The 26,596-nt window shown below is 34.6% G+C and overlaps 1 protein-coding gene across 2 annotated transcripts; it reads left to right on the top strand.

The window, feature by feature from the left end:
* On the top strand, positions 1-23,614 carry LOC114264635 (ent-kaurenoic acid oxidase 1). Of its 2 annotated transcripts, none has more exons than XM_082916331.1 (8): positions 1-517; positions 19,876-20,353; positions 21,104-21,367; positions 22,220-22,309; positions 22,439-22,517; positions 22,731-22,837; positions 22,959-23,080; positions 23,372-23,614. In XM_082916331.1, exons 1-8 carry the CDS (start codon positions 288-290, stop codon positions 23,469-23,471), a joined length of 1,470 nt encoding a protein of 489 aa, XP_082772457.1. In that variant the 5' UTR covers positions 1-287; the 3' UTR covers positions 23,472-23,614. The 2 variants fall into 2 exon arrangements, with proteins under 2 accessions (XP_082772457.1, XP_082772456.1); XM_082916330.1 differs by having other exon boundaries at positions 83-571.
* Positions 23,615-26,596: the final 2,982 nt, after the last annotated feature.

The raw sequence follows: 26,596 nt of genomic DNA, 5'->3' as shown, positions 1-26,596 counted from the left end.
GACAACAAACAGAAAATCGTAAGTGTAAGGTGTAAGTTGCACACTTCCTTATATATCATTCTTTTTTTCTTCTCTCTCTCCTGTCTAGCATGTTTGTACCTAGGCTATACATATAGCATTACATAGGACTTGAAAAGAGAATGAGAGGGATGTGTCTTATTGAGTGTCTCTGTTGCTCTCTTTCTCTTTCTCTTTCTTAAAACTCCGATTTAGTGTGTTGTGTTGTGTTGTGTTGCTAAAACTGCTTTGGTGTCCCCATAATAACAAAGAGAGCTATAGTATTTGAAATGGAGTTTGGGTTTAGTTTGGTTGTGCTTGTGTGTGTTTTTGGTGTGGTGGCTCTGAGGTGGTTTCTTAGGGGTGTGAATTTTTGGCTCTATGAAGCCAAGTTGGGTGACAAGAGGTTCTCTCTGCCTCCAGGTGATCTGGGTTGGCCTTTTATTGGCAACATGTGGTCTTTCCTCAGAGCTTTCAAGTCCACTGACCCTGATTCCTTCACCGCCAACTATGTTTCCAGGTTCTCTCTCCCACCGTTAAGTCTACAGACACAAAACCGATCACAGAACATACAGTATGTGTAAAACTGAAGCTTACCATCTGATATATATGATCAAAATTATTTTATACCGTTAATTCTGTGGTTGATTTTGTGCCTACGTGTAGTCTTGTTGGTCTCTCTCACACACACTGGGAGTCTTTCATATTATTCAATATAATTTCTTATTACAATTTATTAGACAAAAATAACTTAAATAAAGAAAAAAATTAATTATCTAAATGTTGAAGAAAAAATACTTTTGATTTTTATTTTATATCTATTAATTTTTAACTTACAATAAGTTGGATTAAACATTCCTCTCTCTCATAAATTCAGATTTTTCTTTTTTTTGATGTAGTAAAATCCAAGACGAGTAATTGTGCATTTTGGTAATTATAATTTTATTTATTTTTCAATTACCAAAATATCCCTAAATATATATTATTAAACTGCTTACTATTAGGGGTAATTTTGTTTTCGAATATGTAAATTAATAGTAAACTTTAAAAATATTAAAAAGTAAAAACATATTTGCTTGGTTTGAGTTTTCTAAAAACACTTTTCAAAAAATTTTACTTTCTTATTTTTCGTATTTTTTTTATTTCTATTGAATTTTTTTAATATTTGAAGTAAATTTTTTTAAAAAAATTTTTAGACACACCTAACATAAATACATTTAAAAAGAATAATTTTCTTGAATTTTTTTTAAAAAAATTCGCTAAATACCAAAAATACAAAAAAAAATAAATGAAAATTCAATATATTTTTCCTATTTTTGTGTATTTATTAAAATTTTAAAATATTTTTTCACAAATATTTTACTTTTTAGATACATCTAAGTAAGGTGCATCTAAAAAAGTAAAAAAAAAATGTTCAAAATTTTAAAAACAAAAAGCTCAATTTTCAGATAACTCAATTCAGAAAACTAAAACCAAACACGCTGATATGTAATTAACTTTTGAATAAATCACTGACATGTAATTTTATCTTATATTTACAAAAAATTGTTGAAAAACCTAATTTATCACCCCTAAAGATCACCCCTAATAATGTGTCTAACAATTATATCAAATTTTAAATATTCTATTATATGAAGTTTAACCTCAATATCATATCATCATGAATTATTTAAGTGTGATAAATTAAGTGGATATAGCTTTGTTGTCTTTTAATATAGCAAATAGAGTTGAATCCTGCGAATAAGGTTTAGGGTGCCGAACTAATTAGGCCTTGTTTGGTGAAATTTATTAAAATGGTTTATAATGTTTTTATTTATTTATTTTTCTTTTTAAATTTTGAATATCTGTGTCAAAATATTTTATTATATGGGAACTGGAAGGAGTGATTTTAGATTTTATTTTTTGATTATTAGTTTTCAATTTGAGAAAAGTATCATCAAATAAAATTCTTCAACCATGTTTGTTCGGAGAAATTAAAGAGATTCCAAATTAAATTAGGGGACATTTACGTTGGGTTTAGTTGAGAGATTTGAAAAGGGATTTGGAAAGGAAAAGAAAAAAGTTGTGTAAAATTAGGTAAAATGTAAATATATTTTATTCAAATTTCACCTACTTTTTCCTTTTTTCTTACCAAGTCCCTTCATAAATCGCCAACTAGCATAGCGTGAGAATTCGCATTTTAGATTTTCTTTTTTAACCATGACATTTGTTTGGCTGGACCAAACTTGTTGTCTAGCTCGGATTGCTAATATGCTTATGAAAATTGACTGAATCCCACCTTCTACTAGTATATTAGTCTCCATTCAAATTATTTTTCTTTTATTATTTAACAAAAAGAAAATAGTTATTTAAATTTTATCACTTCCTTTATTCCAATCCAATCAAACAATTTTATGTTATATGTAATTTTATCAAATAATTTCATAGTAAAAAAAAAAAAAAAGGTGATTGCTCCTCATTTAAAGAAACTTCAGAGCCAATGCCAAAATGGAATTTTCCTGGTCACTTTTCCTTGGTGGGGAAAACTCTCTCTAATATATTGTGGGCCATGTTTTAAAATTAGAGTAGTTGGTTAAAATGAGAAAAAATTAGGTCATCTAACTAAAGAAAATAAACAATTTTAATTCAAACATTATTGGTTTCAATCATCAGGTCAATTATTATAGATTATATCTTTGAAATGAGACTAATATTTAATAAAAATGTAAAATAAATAAATAAATATAATTCACTTTGATTGCATTTTCAATATAGTTTGATAAAAGTAAACACAAAAAAATATATTTTTTAAATTAATTTTTTTTAAATCTTTGATATTAAGATTTTTTACAGAGAAAATTTAATACAAAGAAATTTCTTTCCGACATAGAGAAATTTTGATTTTTACAGAAAAAATTCTTTGATTTCATAGAAAAATTTTGAAATTTCTCTGATACGATCAGAGAGAAATTTCAAAATTTATCTGGTATGATCACAGAGAAATTTCATCGAAGGACTTTAACTAAAAAAAATATATATATTGAGCTTCTCCTACTATCCAAAGTTGGAAAGAGATATTTCACTAATTTTACCTTTTAAATTTCTTAAAAGTTATTTTCATTTCAAAAAAGAAAAATTATATAAAAATAATAAATTTTATTTTATTGAACAAATTAATTTTCTAGTTTTTTGAAGGAAAAAAAAATTTAAACTATACTGTGCCTATAAAATTAAAATAATTTATATATCTTTAAAATTAAAACAATTTAAGTGAGACACTAAAAAATTCAAAAGACAAAAAATTATAGTTTGGACTTACAAACATGCAAAGATTGGACTTGTACTCTGACACAAGTTGGACTTCTACCTATGCATAAGTTGAATTATTTATTTAATATTTATTTTTGTTAAATTAATTATTATTTTATTGGACAAAAATAAGCATGAAAATAAAATATAAATTAATATGATAAAAATAAATATTACAGAAATAATACAACTTGTGTATGGATAGAAGTCCAATCTGTGTCCATGCGCGAGTCTAATCTATAATGATTTTTTTAAAAAAAAAATTTACTGACTTTTTTTGTTGTTCTAATTATTAGTATCTCACTTAAATTGTTTTACTTAAAAATATAATTTCTTTTAATTTTCTAGGCACAATTTGGTTTAATTTTCAACAATTTTCAATTTTTTTTTCATAATTAAAAAAAAAAACTAATTCGGTAATAAAATGAAAAAAAAAAACTCATTATTTTCATATATTTTCACTACAGTTTAGATTTGCACCACGCCACGCATATATTGTGTTATTTCTTTATTATTTCTTTTGTCAAATTTAAGGTTTATTTCTAAAATTTAGGTTTACAATTTTAATGTTTATTTTTGTCAAATAAATTAATAATTAGTTTGATAAAAATAAATACTATAACTTATGCATGGGTGTAGTTGTAATCTGTGCGCAGTGTAAGTCTAATATGTAGTGTTTTTTTTTTTTTTTATATATATTTTGAATTTACTATTTTTTTAATAAAATTTTTATATCTCACTTAATTTTTTTTATTTTAAATATATAAAAATCATTTTAATTTTATAGGCCAAAATTTTAATTTATTTTATATTTTTTTTCTTTAAAAAAAATTAAAACTAATTTAGTGAATAAAATAAAATAAAATAAAAATGAAAACATAATTAAACAGAATGACTACTTTTCCTTATTTAAAATTTTAATTAAATATTAGCCTATTTTAAAGATATTGTCTACATCTCTTTAATGTAGTGGCGCCTCCAGAAAATTTTATAGATGGAGTCACTCAAAAAATTTTAATTCCACAAATTTTGTTAAAAAAAAATTAAACTAGTTAACATTTGAAGTTCTCCACCTTCAAGTAAAATAATTTTTTAATAAAATACTATCGTTTTAACCCAAAAATAATATATATATATATATATATATTTTTACAATCATATTTGATGATGTGTCTTTTTTTAATTATTATATGATAATCTCATTGTCAATAGTATCAAACACAACATTTTTTTTTTTGGATGCATATTTATAATTGAGAGGTTTCATTATATCATCTAATGATGAGTGTAATATATATATTTTTAATTCTAAATACTTACAAATTTATATTCTTATTTCATAATTATTAGATATGTATATATATATATATATTATATATATGTGTTCTAGCAACTATTTAACCATTGATGTCACATTTATTGAGAGGAGAAATGTAATAGGGAATGATTAGGTTCCTAATTAATTTTGATTTCTAATAGATAAGGTCCATCGTTTTTTTTTTTTTTAATAAGATTAATTAGTTATCAAATAATTTTTTTACCATTAAAAAAAAGAGGCTAGGCTTGTCACCAGTCTACTTTATAGATTGGACAGTATTATTGGGCATGTGGAGCTCACCACAAGTCCTGTTTCGATAATCTAAACTATAGAATATGTAGATTTCATCGTGTATTTGATCAATGTAAAAAATCACATTAATCGGATATTAATAACTACATGATCTGATCAGATTTTGTCAACAATTTATTTTGAAAATTATATTTACCTTTAATAGAGATATGATATGATCAAGTAGTTATAAATATTTGATCAACGTGATTTTTACAGAGATAAAATACTTAGTACATTCTACATATTTAACAGTTCAAATTATTAAAATAAGATTTATGATAGATTTCCATAGACCTAACAATAGTTTTCAATCCGACTTCGAACTGGACAGAAGCCTGACAAAAGAAACAAATTCAATGATTTTTGGTAGGGTGATGGGTGGATGAGACCCATCACCTCTTTGGTGGAGTTGCCCTTGCTTTAATGGTACTAACTTTATAAAAATTTAATTTATATATCAAAAGAAAAAGAAAATAATATATATTTTTAATATTTTTATTATAAAAGTGAGGTGTCTTTGGGAGGAGACTAAGGCTTTGTTTGGGAATAGATTTATTTAGTAATTTTTTGACTTTTTAACTAAAATATGATGTAAAAAAAATTAGTATGTTTGTAATGATTTTTTAGCTTTTTACGAAACGATGTGTAAAAAGTAGAGAGAAAATGAAATCTTTGACTTTTTGGTATGGGTCGTTGGTTTTCTAATTTTTTTAGTAACTTTTTGACTTTTTGGCTAAAAAAATCACTTGCTAAACGAGGCCTAAATTTGCTAAAATTAAAATTTTCAAATTCATGATAAAGTGAACTCATTCTCAAACAAATTTAAATTTATATCGGTAATCTAAATAGTTCATTTTATACAATTAATTAAGAAAATTATCTATATAAAATATTAAATTGATCTGGCATAGATTTTCATATTAGTATATTATTTTTATCTGTAAAATTTTCATATTTTTAAGAATATACCATGTTGTAATACATATGTGATTTGATTATGTAATTATTTATATTTGATCAATCTAATTTTTCGGTTACATATTCTTCTCTACGTGTTATATCAGATGAATAATTTAAACCATTAATACATATACAAATTAGTTTGATAATGCGCTAATATATTCAAACTCGTGTGAAAGAGGAAGTTAAGGGTCTGAATGCGTAAGAGAGAGACATGGCTACTGAGACTAAGGGTGTAAATTTGGCCCGACTCAGTTCACCTGGGCCCGACCCATGTTGAGCCTCCCGGGCTCCTGCCAAAATTCGGGTCAAGCCGGCACAGGTCGGTTCATGGGCAAAAAAATTAGGCCCAGGTCCAAGCTCAGGCCCAGAGGGTATTCGAGCCTTAGACGGGCCTGAATAAATTTCTTATGTTTAGTATAATTTTAAAATTAAGTTATGGTTTGTAAGTTATTTAATATAATGATATTTAATTTTGATTTATCATATACCTATACTTTTGGCATTAAATATTAATTGCACTTTGGATCTTAACAAATTAAATTATTTAATCAATTTTTAATAAAAATTTCAATTTAAAAATAAATATTTTTTTACAAACCTACTAAGCCATGCCAGTATCACACTTTTTTTGGAATTTCACCATATTGACGTACCCCTATTGTACCAGTACCAGTACCAGTACCAGTACTCGTACCCATACTTGTGCTTCATAGGTCTCAAATTATCTTGAGTAAAACTAATTGAGCCAAAAATTTCTTGACTTTTCTATGTTTGTGCATGCACGCAATTGTAACTAGTTTATTTCGCAAATTATTTTCAATAGAATTGATCGATTAATAGTAATTTTAAAATTAAGTAGGTAAATTTTTTTAAATTCAATTTTTTTATTTAAAGTGTCATGTCAGCAAGTTACGTTTGATTGTAGACGAAAACAAACGGCAAAAGGTAAATTGATTGAATTTATATAAATAAATAAAAAAAATTAGAAGTCAAATTAAAATAATACAAAATCTTAGTGCCAAATTAAAAATGGGGAATTGACCAATAAATCTCATTTTTGTGGACTTGTGATCCATAAGGTCCTAAATATTTTCTTGGTGACTAGGTGGTCCCTTAATTTGTTTGTTGATTGTTTTGCCACTGCTAATATTATTGGTTGACAGTTGGTGTAGGTTTGTATGGGGGAAAGTGAATTGGTGTTTGTGTGTCACGTTGATTGGAAAAGCACACTAATACCTTTTTTAATTTATTAGGTTTTTAATGCACGCAGAATGGGATGTGGGTACGTCGTAAGTGTTGTTTCGCGCGTGATGTGAGCACACACAATAAGGCATACTGAACTGGTTTTGGATTTCTCACAACTCGATCCTTTTTTTTCCGATTGTCGTTGCTGTGGGTTTTGAAATTCAAATACCTGTGACCGAATCCCACAAACGTGATTTGTGAGATTGTATTCGAAATAATTTTCAGATCAATTTGGTGTGGGCGTGTTAGGGTTGGGGTGATTCTTGTGGTGTGACTGAATCCCACAAACGTAAGTTGTTGGTTCACGCAGAATCCGATCGCCTGTTTCGGTGGCGTATGACGGGTGATGCTTCAGCCAATCTTGCTGCTTCTTGTCCCAGTTCTCAATCTCTTTCCCTCCTATGGATTAGCTTGTTCTAGGCCGTCGTAGAATGTTGGGTCATCCGGGTCGTCGTGTCGTTTACCACGTGTGCACCCCAGCGCAATCTCGCTTCTCTGAAGAAATCGATGTCTTTGCTTCGTTCACTGAAAAACCAAAACCAGGGTTAGGGTTTACAAAGGAAGAGAGAGCCCAAATCGTTAGAAGAGCCATCAAAGCTCCACCGACAAATAGAAGGCCGTCGGAGAGAAACAACGCCGCTTTGGTCCTAGCTCCATGCTTGGCTATGGATAGTGATGAAGATGTCTGCAACTAAGAATGCTCATGAGGCACCATTTTAAGCTCAGGAGAAGTATTCTTGTCAGTCTGTGGCCACCATATCCATTGTTGGGTTCACGCAATGTTGGGTTCACACAAGTTATTCATTTGTTGGGTTCACGTTTGGGTGAAAAAATCTTCATCTCTCCCAATCAGTAGACTGGCCCTTGGCTTACAAATAGAGTTACAACAAAATGAGAGCCTTGTACTCTCAACACATATTTCGTCACTTTTAGTTAGGCGGAATCACCACATCTCTTCTTGTAAAAAAATCCCATAGGGTGAGCATAAAGCCCAGTAGGAAATCCTTAACAAAGTATATACATTTTATACAAGTCTCAAGAGATGAAATGCACATGTCATGCTATGCTCCTCTTTTGAAAGTAAATCACATTTTTATCTTTTGAAAACCATCATGCTCAATGATGCCATACAATTTCAATTGTTCAAAACTTAACAATTTATTTCAAGGGCGGTAAAAATTGTCATTTTTACCGGTATTAACCGGAAGGCTCGACACTTATTCGCACGGGTTTTCGGTCTTTCACCCCAGACTCTTAGGCTAACTTATTTATTCAATATCATCTACACCATCTATCAAGACCTACCAACGTATTTACCCCAAAATCATTCCATGAAAACTTGTTTCTCAACATTCTTTTCTCAATGCAAGTTTTGAAATCAACTTTTAATGTTTAATGTAATCAAATGAATTGATATGCCAATTTTCACAAGATGAATATAAATACTTTTATTACAATTCATCATCCAAGGAATAACACAATTTGCTTTTTTCAAGTACCCTCAACAATTAGTCATTTCAAGACCATTTCAACGTTTTGAACAATCAACAACCCTATCCCTAAACTCTGAAATTTTAGTGTACTGAAATTTCGCATTCCACAAGAGGTGGGATTACACATACCAAATATGAACAAAAACATCACATCAAACATGCGAGGGTATTTTTGGCAACGAACCACCCATTCACGTTTGAAACAGGACCTGTCGGTAACAAATCACGCACAAATGGGACTTTGGAATCAAACGATTATTGCGTGAGACCAAATGGATCACATGTTCCTATGGTGGGACTTAGTGATAAATTTCCTGTTAAAAAACACATAATAATTTAAGGGACAAAATGATATTTCCTCAGTAAATCAGCGAGAGATTTACGTGTAGGTTTTAATAGGTAAATTTAGTATCCAATAGGTCCAATAAGAATTAATGACTTTTTTCATCAAACACTATTAAAAAAAAATCACTAATTGTTAATTTTCAGCGAAAGTATAAAAATTTTGTCACAAAAAATGTCACTAATTATTAGTTGTAGCGATAGTTTAAAAAAAATCGTCATAAAAAACGTTACTAATTTTTAATTTTTAGCGACAGTTTAAAAGATTCGTCACAAAAAAATGTTACTAATTGTAAGTTTTAACTACAATTTATAAAAATCGTGACAGAAAAAAGTCACTAATTGTCGATTTTTAGCGACATGCAAAAAATCGTTACAAAAATTATTTTTAGTGACGATTTTATTAGAACTTATTTTCAATAAAACTTGATAAGAGTTAAATCCAACTATTAAGACTTATTAATAATCTATCCAAAATCATTTAGTTGATTCTCCTCCTATTAAAGCCAAATAACTTCTCCAGTCACAAACGACGATTCATTCTAGAGGAGAGCAGGTCATTCTTGTCATTTTCACTGCCATGTTTCCAAACCCAAATTAAACTAGTATAATATTTTGTGTGTATATAGAATATATATTTTCCTTTTTGATCTAGCCTTTTTTTTTTTGAAAAAAAAAATGCTCTGAGGTGTCATTACTGTATCTGTGGGCCCAGATCTCGAGATAATCGGTTGTCAGCCTGATTTGATCTAACCCATAGGAAAAGACTCACCACCAAGGCACCAATGGAGCTCAACTACATGCCATAGACGAGCCTAGGTTTATATCGAAGTACAAAGCAAGGTTTTCGTAAAGAGCCAACTACAAAGCAGCAAATTTGTCCCCCAAAAATTTGAATCTGAGTCACGCCTTTAGAAAAGAATGCTTTTTGATCTAGCCTTTGCCTCATCTTTATGTTGAAAATTCCCTTGGTGGGCCCATGTAATGTCACCTTTGTTTCCATTGTTAACAATGGATCCTATTAATTTTTATGAGAATTTGGTCCATTAGATCCACATCTCCAAATGTTATTAATCAAAACATTTTATAGGCTTTTGGAGTTTTCTTCTCTTTTTTTCTTTTCAAAAAAAAAATTTATATTTATTTTTTGAAGTTGGCCACTCGTGCAGTGGCTGGGCTGCTAGAGCGGTGGACTTGGCCGCTCGAGCGGTCAAAATTTTGCCCGAGCGGACTTACTTCCAACATAGGTACCCAAATTTCAAACAGGCATAACTCATTTTTTTTGGACTTTGTTTTAAGTCGTTCTTGTGTCCAAATCAACCGCATGTGCACGCATCTTGGACGCTCGTGCGGTAGTTGGGCCGTTCGAGCGGTGGGTTAAGAAAGGAAAAATGCATTCTGCGTGCTTGTGCTCTCGAAAAAGGCCGCTCGAGCACCATTTGCTGCTGCTTGGCTGTGGCCTGTGCTACTGCCGGGTTGTGGCCTAGGCTGGCGCTCGAGCGGCTTTTTTCGGGCTCACGAGCGTACAGAATGCATTTTGTCTTTCTTGACCTACCGTTTGAGCGGCCAAGTCCACCACTCAAGCGGCCAGTGTTTTTGTTAGATCGGATTTGGACTGCACGAGCGATAAAGACTTTCGCACGTACGTAAGAAACTGAAAACAAAATATTCACATGACAAATAAGAAAGAGAAAAGATAAAGAGAGAAGAGATAGAATTGTATTCAATTGATGTATTTTACAATACAAAGTTATGGGTATATATATAGCACTATGTAGGGGGTGCTCTACAAGAGATATAATAAGGTAAAGATTGAACATACCTAATACGGAGGAGCCTATAATCTAAATATGGAATACAAAGAATAATATATATATATATATATCATATATTAACATCCCCCCTCAAACTCAAGGTGGCAAGATAGAAATCAACTTGAGTTTGGAAACCAAATCTTGGAAACATCCAGGTGGATGGGTCTTAGTGAAGATGTTAGCAATCTAATCAGCAGAGGAAATAGGAAGAAGGTGAATAGTGCCTTGAGTAACATGTTGGCGAACAAAATAACATTCAATCTCAATGTGTTTGGTTTGATCATGAAAAATATCATTATGTGCAATTTGGACAACATTACAATTGTCATAGTATAGAGGAGTGGCAATGGAGAAAGTGACATCTATATCTGGAAGTAACCAGCGAAGCCAAAGGAGCTCCTGAGTGGTATCAGCAAGAGTACAATCTTTAGATTCGGTGCTGGAGTGAGAGACTAAGGTTTGTTTCTTGCTACACCAACATATGAGAGAATCATCCAAGAAGAAACAAAATCCTGTTGTAGAACGACGATCAGTCGGATCACCAGCCCAATCAGCATCCAAATAGACACGTAATGAGAATGCAGAACTGGAGGAGTAGTGAAGACCGTGAAATAAAATTCCTTTAACATAACGAAGAATGCGGAGCACAGCAACATAATGTGTAGATCGAAAAGCTGACAAAAATTGGCTAACAAGGTGAACAACATGTGTAACGTCAGGTCAAGTAATAGTGAGATAAACAAGACTGCCTACTAACTGTTGATACAAGGTGGCATTAGGAAGATGTAGGGTGTTAAGTGTTCATTAGGCTCGAGAGGAGTATAAATGGTTTTGCTATCAATGAGGCCAGCCTTTACTAGAAGATCAAAAGCATATTTGGGTTGAAAGAGATAATATCCATCGGAGCTAGAGGAGATCTTAAGGCCCAAGAAATATTTGAGAGAACCCAAATCCTTCATTTCAAAGTGTTCACTAAGAAATTTTTTGAGTGCAGAACTTCTGCGAACATCATCACCAGTAAGAATCATATCGTCTACATAAAGAAGAAGAAAAACAATGCCACGTTGAGATTTGAGGATAAAGAGAGCGGAATCATAAGAGCTGAAAGAGAAACCAATGGCCTGGATGGTGGAACTAAACTTTGAAAACCACGAGGAGCTTGTTTGTGTCCATAGAGTGTCTTTCGAAGTTTACAGACCTGATTACATGAGTGAGGATATCCAGGGGGTGGTTGTATATAGACTTCTTCTTGAAGATCACCATTCAAGAAGGCATTTTTGACATCCATCTGAATTAATGCCCATTTTTGAATGGCAGCAACAAAAATTAAACTTCGAACAAAGGTGAGACGAACCACAGGTGCAAAGGTTTCTTCATAGTCATTTTCATATTCTTGTGTAAAGCCCTTAGCAACTAGACGGGCTTTATAACATTCGATTGTCCCATTAGAGTGTGTCTTAATCTTGTAGACCCATTTGCAACCAACCAGAGGCTTATTACGATAAAGGTCAACCAACTCCCATGTGCCAGTTTGGATCAAGGCTTGTAACTCTTCTGTCATTGCTTGCTGCCAAATGGGGTTAATACTAGCCTAGCGATAAGAGTGAGGTTCATGTTGAGAAAATATAGTAGAATAACAATGATAGTCATGAAGCAAGACATAAGGTTCTTTTACTTGGGTAGATTGACGAAGAGATGTATTCAGAAGCACAGAGAATTTAGTGGGAAGCTCTGGAGAATCAATGAATGCAGGGACTTCAAGAGAAGCAGGAGGACTAGGAATAAGAGATGAAAATGCATGACCGTCAGGATAGCCAAACTCTGTAGAGGGGAGTGGACCTATAGTAAGCTTATTAGTAGCATCTGTATCAAGCTCATCATCAGAAAATAGAGAAATAGAGGGATCATTAAAAAAAAGGTGTAGTCAGAGAATCAGAGTTGTGGAATGGAGACATGAAAGAGAACATTATATGTTCCCAAAAGACGACATGTCTAGAGATACGAAGGCATTTAGAGATGGGATCCCAATAGCGATAACCTTTTTGTTCAATGCCATATCCCAAGAAATAACAAAGACGAGCCCGATGTTCTAATTTGTTACGTCCATGTGGCTGTAATAACACAAAACATGCATGACCAAAATCACAAAGATGATTATAAGCCAAGGACTTACCATAGAGACACTCATATGGAGTTTGATTGTTGATGACGGGAGAGGGAACACGATTAATAATGTAAGCAGTAGTGAGGACTGCCTCTCTCCAAAAATGCTCTGGACAAGAGGCAGATATTAAAAAAGCACAAACAGTGTCAAGAAGGTGACGATGTTTGCGCTCGGCACTACCATTATGTTGGGATGTGCCAAAACAAGAGAAGTGAGGGAGTGTACCATGTGGACAGGGAAATTTTAAATATTAGTTTCTTTATATTCTTGGGCATTGTTGGCACGAAAATTTTTGATGGTGCGAGAAAATTGTGTCTTGACCATATTAGCAAAATCATAGTAGTATTATTCTAATTCAAAACAATTTTTCATTAGAAATAACCATGTAAAGAGAGTAAAATCATCCACAAAAATTACAAAACACCTAGATCCCCCCATGGTGAGATGTGGTGAAGGCCCCTGAACATAAGAATGTATGAGATCAAAAGATGTATGGGACATAGAAACACTTTTATTAAATGGTAAAGATGGTTGTTTGGCAAGTTGACAAGATAAACAATCCACTGAATTATTTGTAACATGACTTAATTGACCACTTGACACTAAACTACATAAACAACTAAATGACACATGGCCGAGATGGGAATGCCAAAGATCGAGAGTACAACTGGTGAAGGCGGTGACTGTAGAAGGAGAGAGTTGAGATGGAATATGAAGATGAATGAGCTCGTATAAACACCCATTTTTACGGTCGATCCCAAGAGTTTGTCCCGTCCGAGGGTTCTACACAACACAATCAAAGGAAAAGAAAAGAACAGTAAGACCAAGATCACAAAGTTTCCCAATAGAGATTAGATTGAGAGTAAGATGAATGAAATAAGTGCTAGGAAGGGAAATAGTATAAATAGAGACATGACCTATATGGCTAACATGCATGAGACAGCCATCAGTAATGTAAATGGCAAGAATATTAGAAGTATACATGGTAAAAGAGAAAATAGTAGAATCAGATGTCATATGATTGCAGCAAGCAGAATCAAAGAATCGTGATAAGGTACCTGAGGTGACTGAAAGAGCAGTAAAAGGTGTACCAAAAGTAGAGAGAACCTTTTTGATTATGGATTCAATGCCATGAAGTGTGAAGGTTTAGTTGGGCTCAGAAGAAGCAACACAGAAGGAAGATGTGGCAACAATAGCATTGGCAGCAGCAGAATGAGAATGAGCAGCGGGCCGATAGCGGTAATGGGGTCAAGATTGACCTCATTTGGAACGACTGTCACAAGGTTGGCGATTAGGATTTTTGAAGCAATCACTCTGATAATGGCCAGGACCAGTCTTCTTACACCACTTACAAATCCGGATTGGACATGTAAGTAAACCATGATCAGAGTTATGGCAATAAGTACATGATTGTGCAACGGACGATTTGCTAGACTAATAAGAAGTAGCAAGAACATTATGAGTCTGTGGAGATTTGAGAGAGCCAAGATGAGTTTTTCATAAAAGAGCTAGGAGTAGGAATGGCAACGGGGCGGGACGGGGCCGGGGATCGCACTCCCCGTCCCCGATCCCCGATGGTAGAATTTCCCCCCGGCCCCGGCCCCGGCCCCGATCCCCGACGGGGAACCTATCACTGCCCTCACCCCCGCCCCCAACGGGGATCGGGTTTCCCCGACCCCGAGCATTCCCCGGCTAAAAAAAAAAAAAAAAAAAAAAAATTTCAGAAAATGCAACTCATCAACAACAACAACAACAACAACAACATCATCAGAAAATACAGATCTGAAACAAAATTATTAGTCTAAAACAGATCTGAAACAACATCCGAAAATACAATAACATAAACAACATCATCCAAAAATACAACATCAACAATCAGAAAATACAACATCAACAACATCATCAGAAAATACAACTCATCTGAGACAGATCTGAAACAGATCTAAAAAAAAAAATTGTGAATCAGATCTGTCTGAAACAGATCTGAAAAAAAAAAGAAAAAAAAGATCTCATCTGTTTGTGGTGTCGAGGCTCGGCAGTGGTGGGCGTTGGTGGTGCGAGGCTCGGCAGTGGTCGGCGTTGGTGGTGCGAGGCTCGGCGGTGGTGGTGCGAGGCTCGGCAATGGTCGGCGGTGGTGGTGCGAGGCTCGGCGGTGGTGGTGCGAGGCTCGGCAATGGTCGGCGGTGGTGGTGCGAGGCTCGGCAGTGGTGGATCTGAGAGAGAGAGAGAGAGAGTAGTCAGTGAGAGATGGAGGACACGGGTATTTTCTGAGAGAGAGAGAGAGAGTAGTCAGTGACCTGGTTTATATATATATATATATATATAAGGGTGAAATTGTAATTTAACATCGGGGATTGATCCGGGCCGGGGATCGGGGACGGGGCCGGGCCGGGTACGGGACTGGAACACTGATCCCCGTCCCCGGCCCGAATCTGTTCGGGGATTGATTTTTAATCACCATCCCCACCCCGTCGGGGGTATTTTTCGGGGAAAACCCGCTCAATTCGGGATCGGGGGGTCGGGTCCCCATCGGGCCGGTTTTAAATTGCCATCCCTAGCTAGGAGATGGCATGTTCCAAAGCTGGAAGTGGATGACGGTAGAGAAGAGAAGCTCCAACAGGTTCAAAATCATCTTGAAGAGCCATCAGAAAAGATGTCAAGCGTTGTTTATCTCGATATTTGGACAACTGACTATCATCTTCCTTGCAGTTCCATTCAGGTTCAGACAAAGATAGTTGATCCCAAACGGCATACATCTGGGACAAAAAAACATTGATAGATTGACCAAACTCTTGGTGCATGTGATGAAATTGACTAAGAAGTTGATATTGGTGAGCAAGGACATTGGTGCTATAACGAGCCTTTAGAAAATCCTAGATTTCCTTTGCTGTGTCAAAGCGCCCAAATTGAAGATTAATGGAGACAATGGAAGTATTACGTCGCAATGTGCTGACTTGATGGTTTTTACTATCCCAGTCATCAAATCGTTTTTCATATTTAGAGGCAAGTTCATCAGTATTTTTAACAGGTTTGACAGCAGTACCAGTAACAAGAGGCCATAACTTTTTTCCTCTAAGAAAACTAGACATGGCTTGAGCCCAAATGGTGTAATTTGAACCATCAAGAATGATGGAAATTGCTTGGGCCATGTCAGAACAACCAATAGAAAGCAAAGGAAAAATAAAATATTTTTTTTTATTAATTTGTTTTTTGGATAAATAAAATTGAACAGTGGCTGAAAAAAATAAAATAATGGATGAAACTAGGTAGGAGTGGGGCGCGGTGCACAGTAGCAGTAGTGGGACGTGATGTATGTTAGCACAAAGGGCACGACTAGCATGGCACATGGCTAGAACAAGGCGCAAGGATTCTCTAGAGTGATATGGGTGAAGTGATCCTCTAGAGTGATTTTTTAAGGCTTGACACGTGTCCCACTAATAAAATTAAAGGTTGAGATTACTTTGGTGAGGAAAAAGAAAATTCTTTCATTTTCTGCTCTCCTTCTTTCTCTCTCCCTGCTCATCGATTTCTGCCTTCACCGCCGGAAACTTCACAGAGGCAATCAACTTTGTTGCGGAAACCCATCATCGAATTTCCATGAATTGATCGAGATTTTCGAATTCACCGACCAACAATCCCAACGAATATGCACGAATAAACCAAACAATATTCGCTGAAAAAAAACTAATTTTGACGAAATTTGACCAAATGCTCTTTTTTTTCTTTGGGATTATTTTCCTATGGGTTTGTAGGAAAGGTTGAAAATTATTGTTGTGTTTGGATTTGGATTTTTTAATTTTTATATTAATAAGTTTTTCTTGATTTGGGAGTTATGGTTGGATGGGGTTCAATAAATTGAAGATCGAAGAGGAAGAATTGAGTTTGAGTTGCATAAACTGGGTTTGAGTAATTGAGTTTAAGTTCGATAAATTGGGTTTGAGTTTCAATTGAAGAGGAGGAGCTCAGTTCATTAATGGAGGAACTGGGTTTAAGTTTCAATTGAAGAGGAAGAGCTTAGTTCATCAATGGAGGAACCAGACTCATCCAACAAACCCCATCTTCTAATTCCAGATCCAACATCTCCAATCCACCCAAATCCAAGTAAGTCCTACTCACTCTTTCTCTGCAAATCTCTCTTTGTTGCATCAACCAAAGCCCTTGAATTCATCAACCAAACCATTAAGTTCTGGGAACTCTTTTACCTTCTCTCTCTTTCTCTCTCTCTCTTTCTCTTGCTTCACAGGAACGGGAACATATGGGATGTTTTGAAATCAGATTTTTTTTTTTTTTTTGAAATTACTCACCAAAACGACGTCGTTTTGGTGAGACTTAATCTCAGCCCTTGATGGATCACTCTAGGAGATCACTCTAGAGAATACACTCTAGAGGATCTTAACGCTAGAACAAGCCGGGTGGAAGCCAAGGATAGAGTATTGGCTAAGTCGACTGACGCTGAGCGCAAGAGGCTAACGTGTAGGGATGATGCCAGAGATGGCGTCAGCCAAGAAGGGCAGAGACGGCACGTGCTTGCGTGTGTGGCGCGTTAAAATATATACAGAAGGTGAGGCGGCCCGTGAGGGCGTGTGGAGGGTCGATTGGCCTTGATTTTTGCACCATTGAACTCTTGGTAATGATAAGAAGAGTTTGATGTATACAGAAGTTGATTTTCAACAACTTTGATTACTTTGCAGATTGAGAGCAGTATAGTTGTATACTATAGGAATTAAGAGGATGAAGGATTTTCACCTGACTCTGATACCATGAAAACAAAATATTCATATGACAAATAAGAAAAAGAAAAGAGAAAAGAGAAAGAGAAAAGAGAGAATTGTATTCAATTGATGTATTTTACAATACAAAGCTATGGGTACATATATATAGCACTATGTAGGAGTGTTGTACAAGGGAAAGAATAAGGTAGGGAAAGCATAAGGTAAATATTGAACATACCTAATAGAACGGAGCCTATGATCTAAAGGACTTTGCTCCAGAACAACCCCCCCCTACCCAACACACACACATGTAAGAGAGGGAGGAGAGAGAGAGGTGAGGGGGGGAAATTTAAAAAAAAATAATTTGTGGCTACAAATCAATTGGGAGTTGTGGGGGTCAAAAATTGTGGGAGTCACAAGTATTTTCCTAATCTAAATATGAAATACAAAGAATAATATATATATATATATATATATTCATTAACAAAAACATGTGTAATGCTATAATATATATTAATTCATAAATATAAGAATATTTTATGTTTTTACTTTACTCTCCATGGTGGTCTCACTAATCAATACTTTAGTGATTTATACTTTAGTGATTTATGCTTGAGGCAATTCTTTGGGAGTCATTAGAATATCATTTTATTTTACTTTATATCAGTTCTGCTACAGACATAGGCACGTAACTGGTTTTATTACCACAAAATAACTAATTGTTGCTGTTGTGAGCCTTTAAGTCAAGACAGTCATTATTTTAATGTAAATTTGAAAAACTTTTTGTACGGAAAAGGTTAAGCAAAAAGAGAAATTCTTAATTGAGTGGACATAATCATACAACCATTTGATTATTCGTAGCATAAATCCAATCAATATTATTGAAAATTTTGGCGACATTGTATGAGCCCCACCTTGAAAATCTCAGTTCCATCACTTGGAATTTGAGGTTTTTACCCTCTAATTATTCAGCTCAAATATGCATTAAGGCCCCATTCATCTTTTTTTCCATATTTTTGGACTAAGCCTCTATGATCTTCTATCCACAAATCTAACATGCCTAAGTCATATGTTTTAAAAAATAAATAAATAAATAAATAAATAAAAATAAAAAATAAAGTCTTGATGATATGATGTTGCCCTGTTTAGTACAACTTTTGGAGCAATTTTTAGATATTTGTATTAATTATTTTAAAAATTTGCACTAATTATATGCTCAACTTTTATTTATAGCTTATGAGATAAAAAAATAATTTAAATAAGTAGAAAAAAATTAATTATCTAAAAAATTAATTTTGAATCCTCTTTGTTGTGAATGTTGTGTTTGTCTTCTATAGGTTTAGTTTGTTTCTTTTGATGGGATAATTTATTTTTGTTCCCCTTACAAAAAATGTATATTGAATTTCATTGTATACCTTTATTTTTTTATTATAATATGGCTTAGTTATCCACAAAAAAGAAAAAAGAAAAAAAAAAAAAAGAAAAAGAAAAAAACTTCACCAACTGGCCCGTTATCGTAATTAACTTGTAAGTCATACCCTGTTTACATAGCATTTCAAGTCAAGTTGGTAGAGTCAAATGTTAAACTCTTGTCATTCCTTTGGTTGTGTTTTTATTTTCTATTATTTGTTTTCATTAAAAAAAGGAAGAAAGAAAGAAAGAAAACTTGTGTGATGGGTTGTTTCCGAAAACTTTTTCAATTTTTTTTTTCCCAAAACAACTCGCTTTTTAAGAAACACTAAAATGTTATTTCAAACTTTTGAAAATCATTTTTGCTCAAAAATGAACACGATATGAGTTCTTGAACTTATTATTATTTTTTGCTACTAAAAGCATGATAAAAAGAAGAAGAAAGAATTAAATACAACTAATACACTTAGGTCATGTTTGTTTGGATGGACATGAGCTTGGGATTGGACTAATAGTCCAATAAAATTATTAATCCGATATTTGGTTAAACAATTGTAGTAGGGATTAATTATTTTAAACTTGACTATTAGTTAAGATAAGATACATAATCCAACGGATTCGTAGTCCTAGAACTATTAGTCATGGGAATGCTAATCCAATCAGTCCAAACAAACATAGCCTTACGTTTTCTATTTCTGGACAAAATATTATGGAACTTGGGTATTTTCTTTGTATTAATATGTGTTGAATATTAATGTTTTTTTTTTTTTTATAATTTTTTTATAGCTTTGTTTGGATGCCTTTACATTATTATGAAAAAATTAATGTAATGCAGATTTGGACATTGCGGTTTATACAAGGTCTTCATGTTTGGAAACCCTAGTATCATTGTTACAACAGCTGAAGCAAGCAAGAGAGTGCTAAACGACGATGAACATTTCAAGCCCGGTTGGCCTACCTCGACTGTGAAACTCTTTGGGAGAAAATCATTCATTTCAATAACCTATGAGGAACACAAACGCATGCGTCGGTTAACTGCAGCACCGATCAATGGTCATGAGGCATTGTCCATTTACATGACATATATTGAAGATAATGTAATATCGGCATTGGACAAATGGGCTGACATGGGACAGATAGAGTTTTTAACCAAGCTTCGCCAGCTCACTTTTAGGATAATTATGCACATTTTTCTAAGCTCAGTAGGTGAGAAAGTAATGGCGGCCTTGGAGAAGGAATATAGAGCACTTAATTATGGAGTTAGAGCCATGGAAATCAATATCCCAGGATTTGCATTCCATAAAGCACTCAAGGTGAGGTTTGCTCTTTTCTACTATATATGATTTCATAGGTAGGTCCCTATGTCCTCTCAACTGTCAAATATGATTGAATCTCAAGAAATAAGAATCTCGAGACAAAATAGTATGACTAAGAGTACATTTAGATAGATGGACAAGGATTCTGGGATAGGAAATGAAAATATATATATATATATATATGTGTGTGTGTTACCATAAAGCACTCAAAGGTGAGGTTGGCTATTTTGTCTCTCATATATGGTTTCATTGCCCATGGTTCCATTGTCCTTTGTCCTCAATGTATTCACAGTTACAAGATGTGATGAGAATTTTGAGACATGACCATATGATCGAGAGCACATTGGCACAAGCGAATAGAAGGATTTCGGGACAAAGAGTCTTATGGCATGTTTCATGAAGTATTTCCTAATGTTACCATAAAAATGTGAATTTTTTGTTTGAATCACATAAGCTACAAAACCATGAATGGTACTTGTTTTTTGTTAGCTAAAAGTGGTCCATGAGTTTCTTTGGCATAGTAGAGCTACTAAATATTTGGGTTAAATTGTCAAAATGACACAAAGTGTACAATTTTTTCCTTTCAAAAACAACTTTCTAAGCATGTTTCCATGAAGAAATATGTTAAAACTACATAATTTTGAAACCAAGTAAACTAAATACATCTTTGAATATCAATCTTGTTTATCAATTAGAAATGGTTTTTTAGATTTTGGGATCTAGTTAAGCAGGTTAACTAAATTGCAGGCGCGAAAAAATCTTGTGGCTATTTTTCAATCCATAGTGGATGATCGAAGGGAGCAGAGAAAGAACAACGCACCAACACCGAAGAAAGATATGATGGATGCTATGATGGATATTGAAGACGAGAATGGAAGAAGATTGAGTGATGAGGACATCATTGATACTCTAGTGATGTATCTAAATGCCGGTCATGAATCTTCCGGCCACATTACAATGTGGGCAACCCTCTTTCTACAGGAGCACCCGGAAGTATTTCAAAGAGCTAAGGTACTCCAAAAAACTGTCACCTTAGCCATTGTAATTCTTCTATATTGCATTATTACACTTCGAATCTATCAATTTTTGTCAGTTGCAATTCAAGATTATATGCCGGTCATAGTGGGCAATTTCTGTGATCTACAAATTTGTTGTCTTTATTCTATTCATTTGTCTAGTCCTTCGAAAATGAAAATATGTATGCATGTGCACAACAATAGGATACATAACATACAAATTTGAGCATAGAAATTCAACATGACATGCTGTGATTAAAATTTTAGAATAATTGTTAAAGAGCAATACTAGGTATCATGAATTTTTTTTTATGAAAATGATCATGAAAGATTTATGACTCTTGGATTACACTTAAAATAAAGCACCACACACTAATCAAGGTAATCCAAGGGTCATAATTCTTTTATGATTATTTTCATGAAAGTTTTTTCATGATCCTTAGCTTTTCTCATTGTTAAATTATAAGTAGGGGTGACAAAAAATTGGTGTGTCAAATAGACAACTTGAACTGCAATTATTAAAACAATTTCTCTAAACTATACTTTTACAAGAGTCATGTGAATTGTGTAACGCCCCAACTACTTGTTAGCTTAAGTAACCTGTGGGTCTACCAATATCATCCAAAAGCCTAAGCCCAAGTTACTTAGTAGCAAACCAGTGGCCCTATATATGCCCAAAATTACCCCTACAAACTTCTAATGTGGGATGGGTTCTTATCTATCCTTGGCAATATGGCAAGATATTTATCATGGCCATATCACTAATTCATTAGGATTGAGTTTGAAGTTTTTCTTTAAATTTCAAAATTTGTTTCTTGAATTTAGTGGTAATATGTATGCATTGTAGGCAGAGCAAGAAGCAATTGTTAGGAATAGGCCACCTACACAGAAGGGGTTGACACTCAAGGAAGTACGACAAATGGAGTATCTCTCTAAGGTACATGAATTTTTCATTTTAATTTCTATTTTTCACTTTTATGGATTTTCCGTTACTATTGAGTTAATTCATAATAAAAAATTAAAAAAGAAAAAGAAAAAAATGTAATTAAAGTTGCCTCTCTTGAAGGTGATTGATGAAACACTTCGAGTGGTAACATTCTCAAGTTTTGTCTTCCGAGTGGCAAAAGCAGATGTCAATATAAGTGGTTAGTTTATACAACTGAATTTTCTGTTCTACTTTTTTCTGCTTTACTTTGATGTTATTCTCAATGTAAGCTGCTTCAGAATGCAATTGAAAAAGTGGATTTGTAAAATGTGGTGATCAATATGATACATAATTTTGATTTTGAATGGTGTTTATAAAACAAAATTATTCTACACAAATGGTATTAACTAAATCTAAATCACTTGTGCTTCAGGTTATACCATTCCCAAGGGATGGAAAGTTTTGATTTGGTTTAGGGATATTCACCACGACCCTGAAACCTTCCCTAATCCGAAGGAATTTAATCCTTCTAGATGGGATGTAAGTTCGATAGCACCACTTCTTTTCTTATTCTCAATTGATTTACACATATATAGCATATTATACATGTTTGTATTTGTGCTAGGATGTAATATGCTAAAATGTTTTACATTTTGTTTAGGGACTTACTCCCAAAGCAGGATCTTTTGTTCCCTTTGGAGCAGGAACCAGGTTGTGCCCTGGAAATGAGCTTGCGAAGCTAGAAATTGCTATTTTTCTACACTATTTTCTTCTTGGTTACAAGTGAGTACTTTTACGTGTATCTCAAACTAATGAAACCCGAAGAAACCTATCATCATCACCATCAACCAGAGTCAATCATCATAGTCGTCTCTCATTTTCCTTTTTTTTTTTTTTATGGTGGCATTCCTCAATAAGACCCTAGTTTCGTCCTTGATCACACATCTTCAATATTTGCTAGCAACAACTATTCCATATGTTAAAATAGTTATGTTTACTTATGATAAATTGTAGGAAATGAGAGATAATATGGATACGTATATTTACTGTGATAATTTTTAATCGTGTCTGCAGGCTTGAACGGTCTAACCCGGGTTGTCGAGTGATGTACTTACCACATCAAAGGCCTAAAGATAATTGCTTGGGGAGAATAAGGAGAGCCTCTCAACTCTAAATGTATATACAAGAAAAATGCACTGGTTTTTTTTTCTTATAAATGTGTTCAAGTTTTATCTTCTTCGCTTTATTCTGGAGAAAATATGAATTCTAGTAGGATGATCAAGAAAAATAATAAAAGTTGTTTGATCTTGTGCTTCATTTGTTTTATGAGGAAAATGAAATCTGTTAAAATGAGTGTGGTCCGGACTCTGTGTTGTTGAACCAGGCTGCAAAACCACGGGATTGCTGCATAACTATAGGTATGGTTGGTTCATTGCATGATTGTGATGCAAAATCATATCATGGTATCATATATATATATTATTAAAAGTAGTGTCTGCCTTTAAATTTTTTTTCTCCAATATGTGGCGTATTTTTTTCCTCTTATTATTATTATTTTTTAAAATTCCACAACAATATACCTTTATACCTGATTTTCTTTAAAATCTAATATTTAAAAGACTTTTACTCAATCTAAAATATACATAAACAAAACATAAGAGAATTATACGTAATAAAAAATTACATTATGAATTAATTTTCTTCTATTTTTCTCACTTTTATTTGAGTATTCAATTTTTTTTAATTAAAAATTGTATGAGAGGGTTCAACAACGTTGTTGAAAAATTTGAAAATCTTCGAAGAAGACTCGAATTCCTTTAGAAATGATGAGAGACTTAGATTCTTCAATAGTTGCAATTAAGAACACAAGACCAAAGAGATGATAGAGATAAGAGATTGGGTGAAAAAGAAGACGGCAACGTAGTTAGCGAGAGAAAAATGGTGAGGCTCTCCCATGGATCTTCTACTTTCACTCTCAAGGTTGATAATGGAGAAGGAAAATTAGTTCTTTCCCAAAAGTTATCTCTCAAAAATCCATCCCTTATGAAGCTATGGGTGGGTGCTATTTATAGGCACCTAATGATGTAGGATAGAGACCATATACAAGGCATATGGGGAATATTCCCTCTAAAAATCTTGTTCGAGGAGGTGACCTCTCCGAGGATGAGGAAAATCCCGAAGAGGAGATCAACCTCTCTGCAAACCTTTCTTCTTAGTCACACCCAACGAATGATCCCCAATCATCCCAAAGGGCCGAGGTAGTCCTAGAAGACCCCTCACCGTTAAATATTGCCGAGTCTTATGGACCCCTCGGGGTCGTGCCACCTCAACCTGGGTATAGGCAAAATCAACTGATGGGTGAATTTATCTCCACCCATCGTTCTCAGGATTCGGGCCCTTTGTTCGGGCTCTAACCTCACTCATGATTCTAGTGGGTCGATCCTGGAATGCTCTAAGTCCGCAAATGTTCTGGGACTTACTAATAGAGCAGCTTCTGGATTGCGATCTAATCTGTTCAATGCTCGAGGGCCTCGGGTCTCTAGGCTTGCTTAATACCTTTTCGAGTCCGGCCCCAAGTAAGTCTCTAAGTTCGTGGATCCGAATCCTTTCGAGACTTAGAGTGATTCGGCCTATTTGATGGCGATCAATTCGGGCCCACCAATCTTGGACTTTCTGATTTGGCCTAATTAATTTAGTGGGCTCAAGTTAACTTCTCTTACATTTGCCTCTTACGTGTATGAGAAATTTTAGTTTTCACAGACATGCATATTTTCACCTTTTCGGCTATGCTTCAGATTACGTTCTCAAGAATATTTTGTATTGACAGAGCCTGTGGATAAAATTGATGACTGTAGACACCCCATTTTTGACCGGCCTTAAGACTCAGACGTCACTAGTTGAGCGCTCGATGATGATGCATATTGTGCTCGTTCTGAGGTTGCGGAGTCTCGGCTAAGAGCCTCGCTTCCGGACTTTGGGACTCTTTTGTTCTTTGCCTCGGTTTGCGAACCTAGTCCTGTTTTCTCTGTTTTCTCTTCCCGAAAGGAGGGAGAGGTCTCGTAGACCATCTCTCAGTGGCCGTAGGCTACGTTTCATGATTGTAGGCCATTTTTCCCGTTTAGAGGCCAGTTTCTGGTTTTCGGAGCCGTCGGCCGTGTGCCTCAGTTCAAGACCGCTTAATTACTTCCATTTGCTCCGGTTTTTGGCACACACCTTATTTCCTCCCTTTAGAGGGACACTGTGGCCTAAGAGACCACCTTCGTGGTCGCACACCACTTCCGGTGCCTAATAGCCTGTTTTCGGGGCATCGGACTGCGCGTTTTGGCCCCCAAACCCTCGTTTTGCATCCGTCTTGGTCCATTTTTGGTAGGGACCCTATTTTCATTGTTAGGGAGGTGGTAGTATGGTGGGAGGCCACCTTTTCCCCTTGGAAACTAATTTTCTCTTTTTCTCTCTCCTAAAGCCGATTTTTCTGACAAAAAGCTAGTTTTTCTCACTTTTGAGCCACAATTTTTGAGTTTTCATACCATCATTGTGTTGTGCTTATCTGGGAGGCCACCAATATGGGTAGGCCGACCAGTAATTTTTCTTAACCCTTTTGAACCTTGCTAAAAAGCTGGTTTTTCTCTCTCTTGGCTCACATTTTCTAGTTTTCCACCATACAGCTGTGTTGCACTTATCTGGAAGGCCACCTTTCTGGAGTGGCTGGCCAGCATTTCTCCTTGACCTTTTTGACCCCTGGTTGGCCGACCAGGGGGAGTGACCGGCCGACCACCTTAACTGGTCGGCCTGCTTCCTGCTTTTTGGTCTCTTTGAGTTAAAGCCAGCTGTGCTAGCTGGAATCCTCAGAATGCATCCTCCATACACGTGTATGGAGGATGTTTAAGCTTGGTTTTTAGCTTCCTTAAGAAGATTTAGAAGCTCTCCTCTATAAAGGAGGGGCTGAGCTTCCATTGCAGGGGTTTAATCCTTTGGTTAAGGCATACATACACCCTCCTCCATAACTCTCCATTCCAAGCATCAAAATCCCATTATTCTTGGCCATTTTACACTACACCTCATAGCCTACCACCTCCAACATCCATTCAAGCATCTTGGAGGTCATTTGCAGACCTTGAGGAGTCACATTATTGGTCCAGAAGTTGCTGAGGGTCAGCTCTACAAGGGTAAGCCTCTATGTCCCCCATTTTTGCATTATTTTACTCCATTGTTTAGCCTTATTTGCAAGAATTTTTGGACTTCGACATAAGCTGAAAAAAGTTTTCTTTTGAGCTTACAAACATGTTTGATTAAGGGCAT

The sequence above is a fragment of the Camellia sinensis genome, chromosome 2, assembly GCF_055761805.1.
Source record: "Camellia sinensis isolate YWXY chromosome 2, ASM5576180v1, whole genome shotgun sequence".
In the NCBI taxonomy this organism is placed as follows: Eukaryota; Viridiplantae; Streptophyta; class Magnoliopsida; order Ericales; family Theaceae; genus Camellia; species Camellia sinensis.
Note: the sequence above shows the minus strand (reverse complement) of the source record. Positions and strands in the feature narration are given on the sequence as shown.

Excerpts from the sequence above, each read along its gene's own strand:
- LOC114264635 (XM_082916330.1), top strand. The coding sequence starts at position 288 with ATGGAGTTTGGGTTTAGTTTGGTTGTGCTTGTGTGTGTTTTTGGTGTG. Across the intron at positions 22,518-22,730 it reads AGCAGATGTCAATATAAGTG|GTTATACCATTCCCAAGGGA; the intron begins GTTAGTTTATAC and ends CTTGTGCTTCAG. Across the intron at positions 22,838-22,958 it reads TTAATCCTTCTAGATGGGAT|GGACTTACTCCCAAAGCAGG; the intron begins GTAAGTTCGATA and ends CATTTTGTTTAG.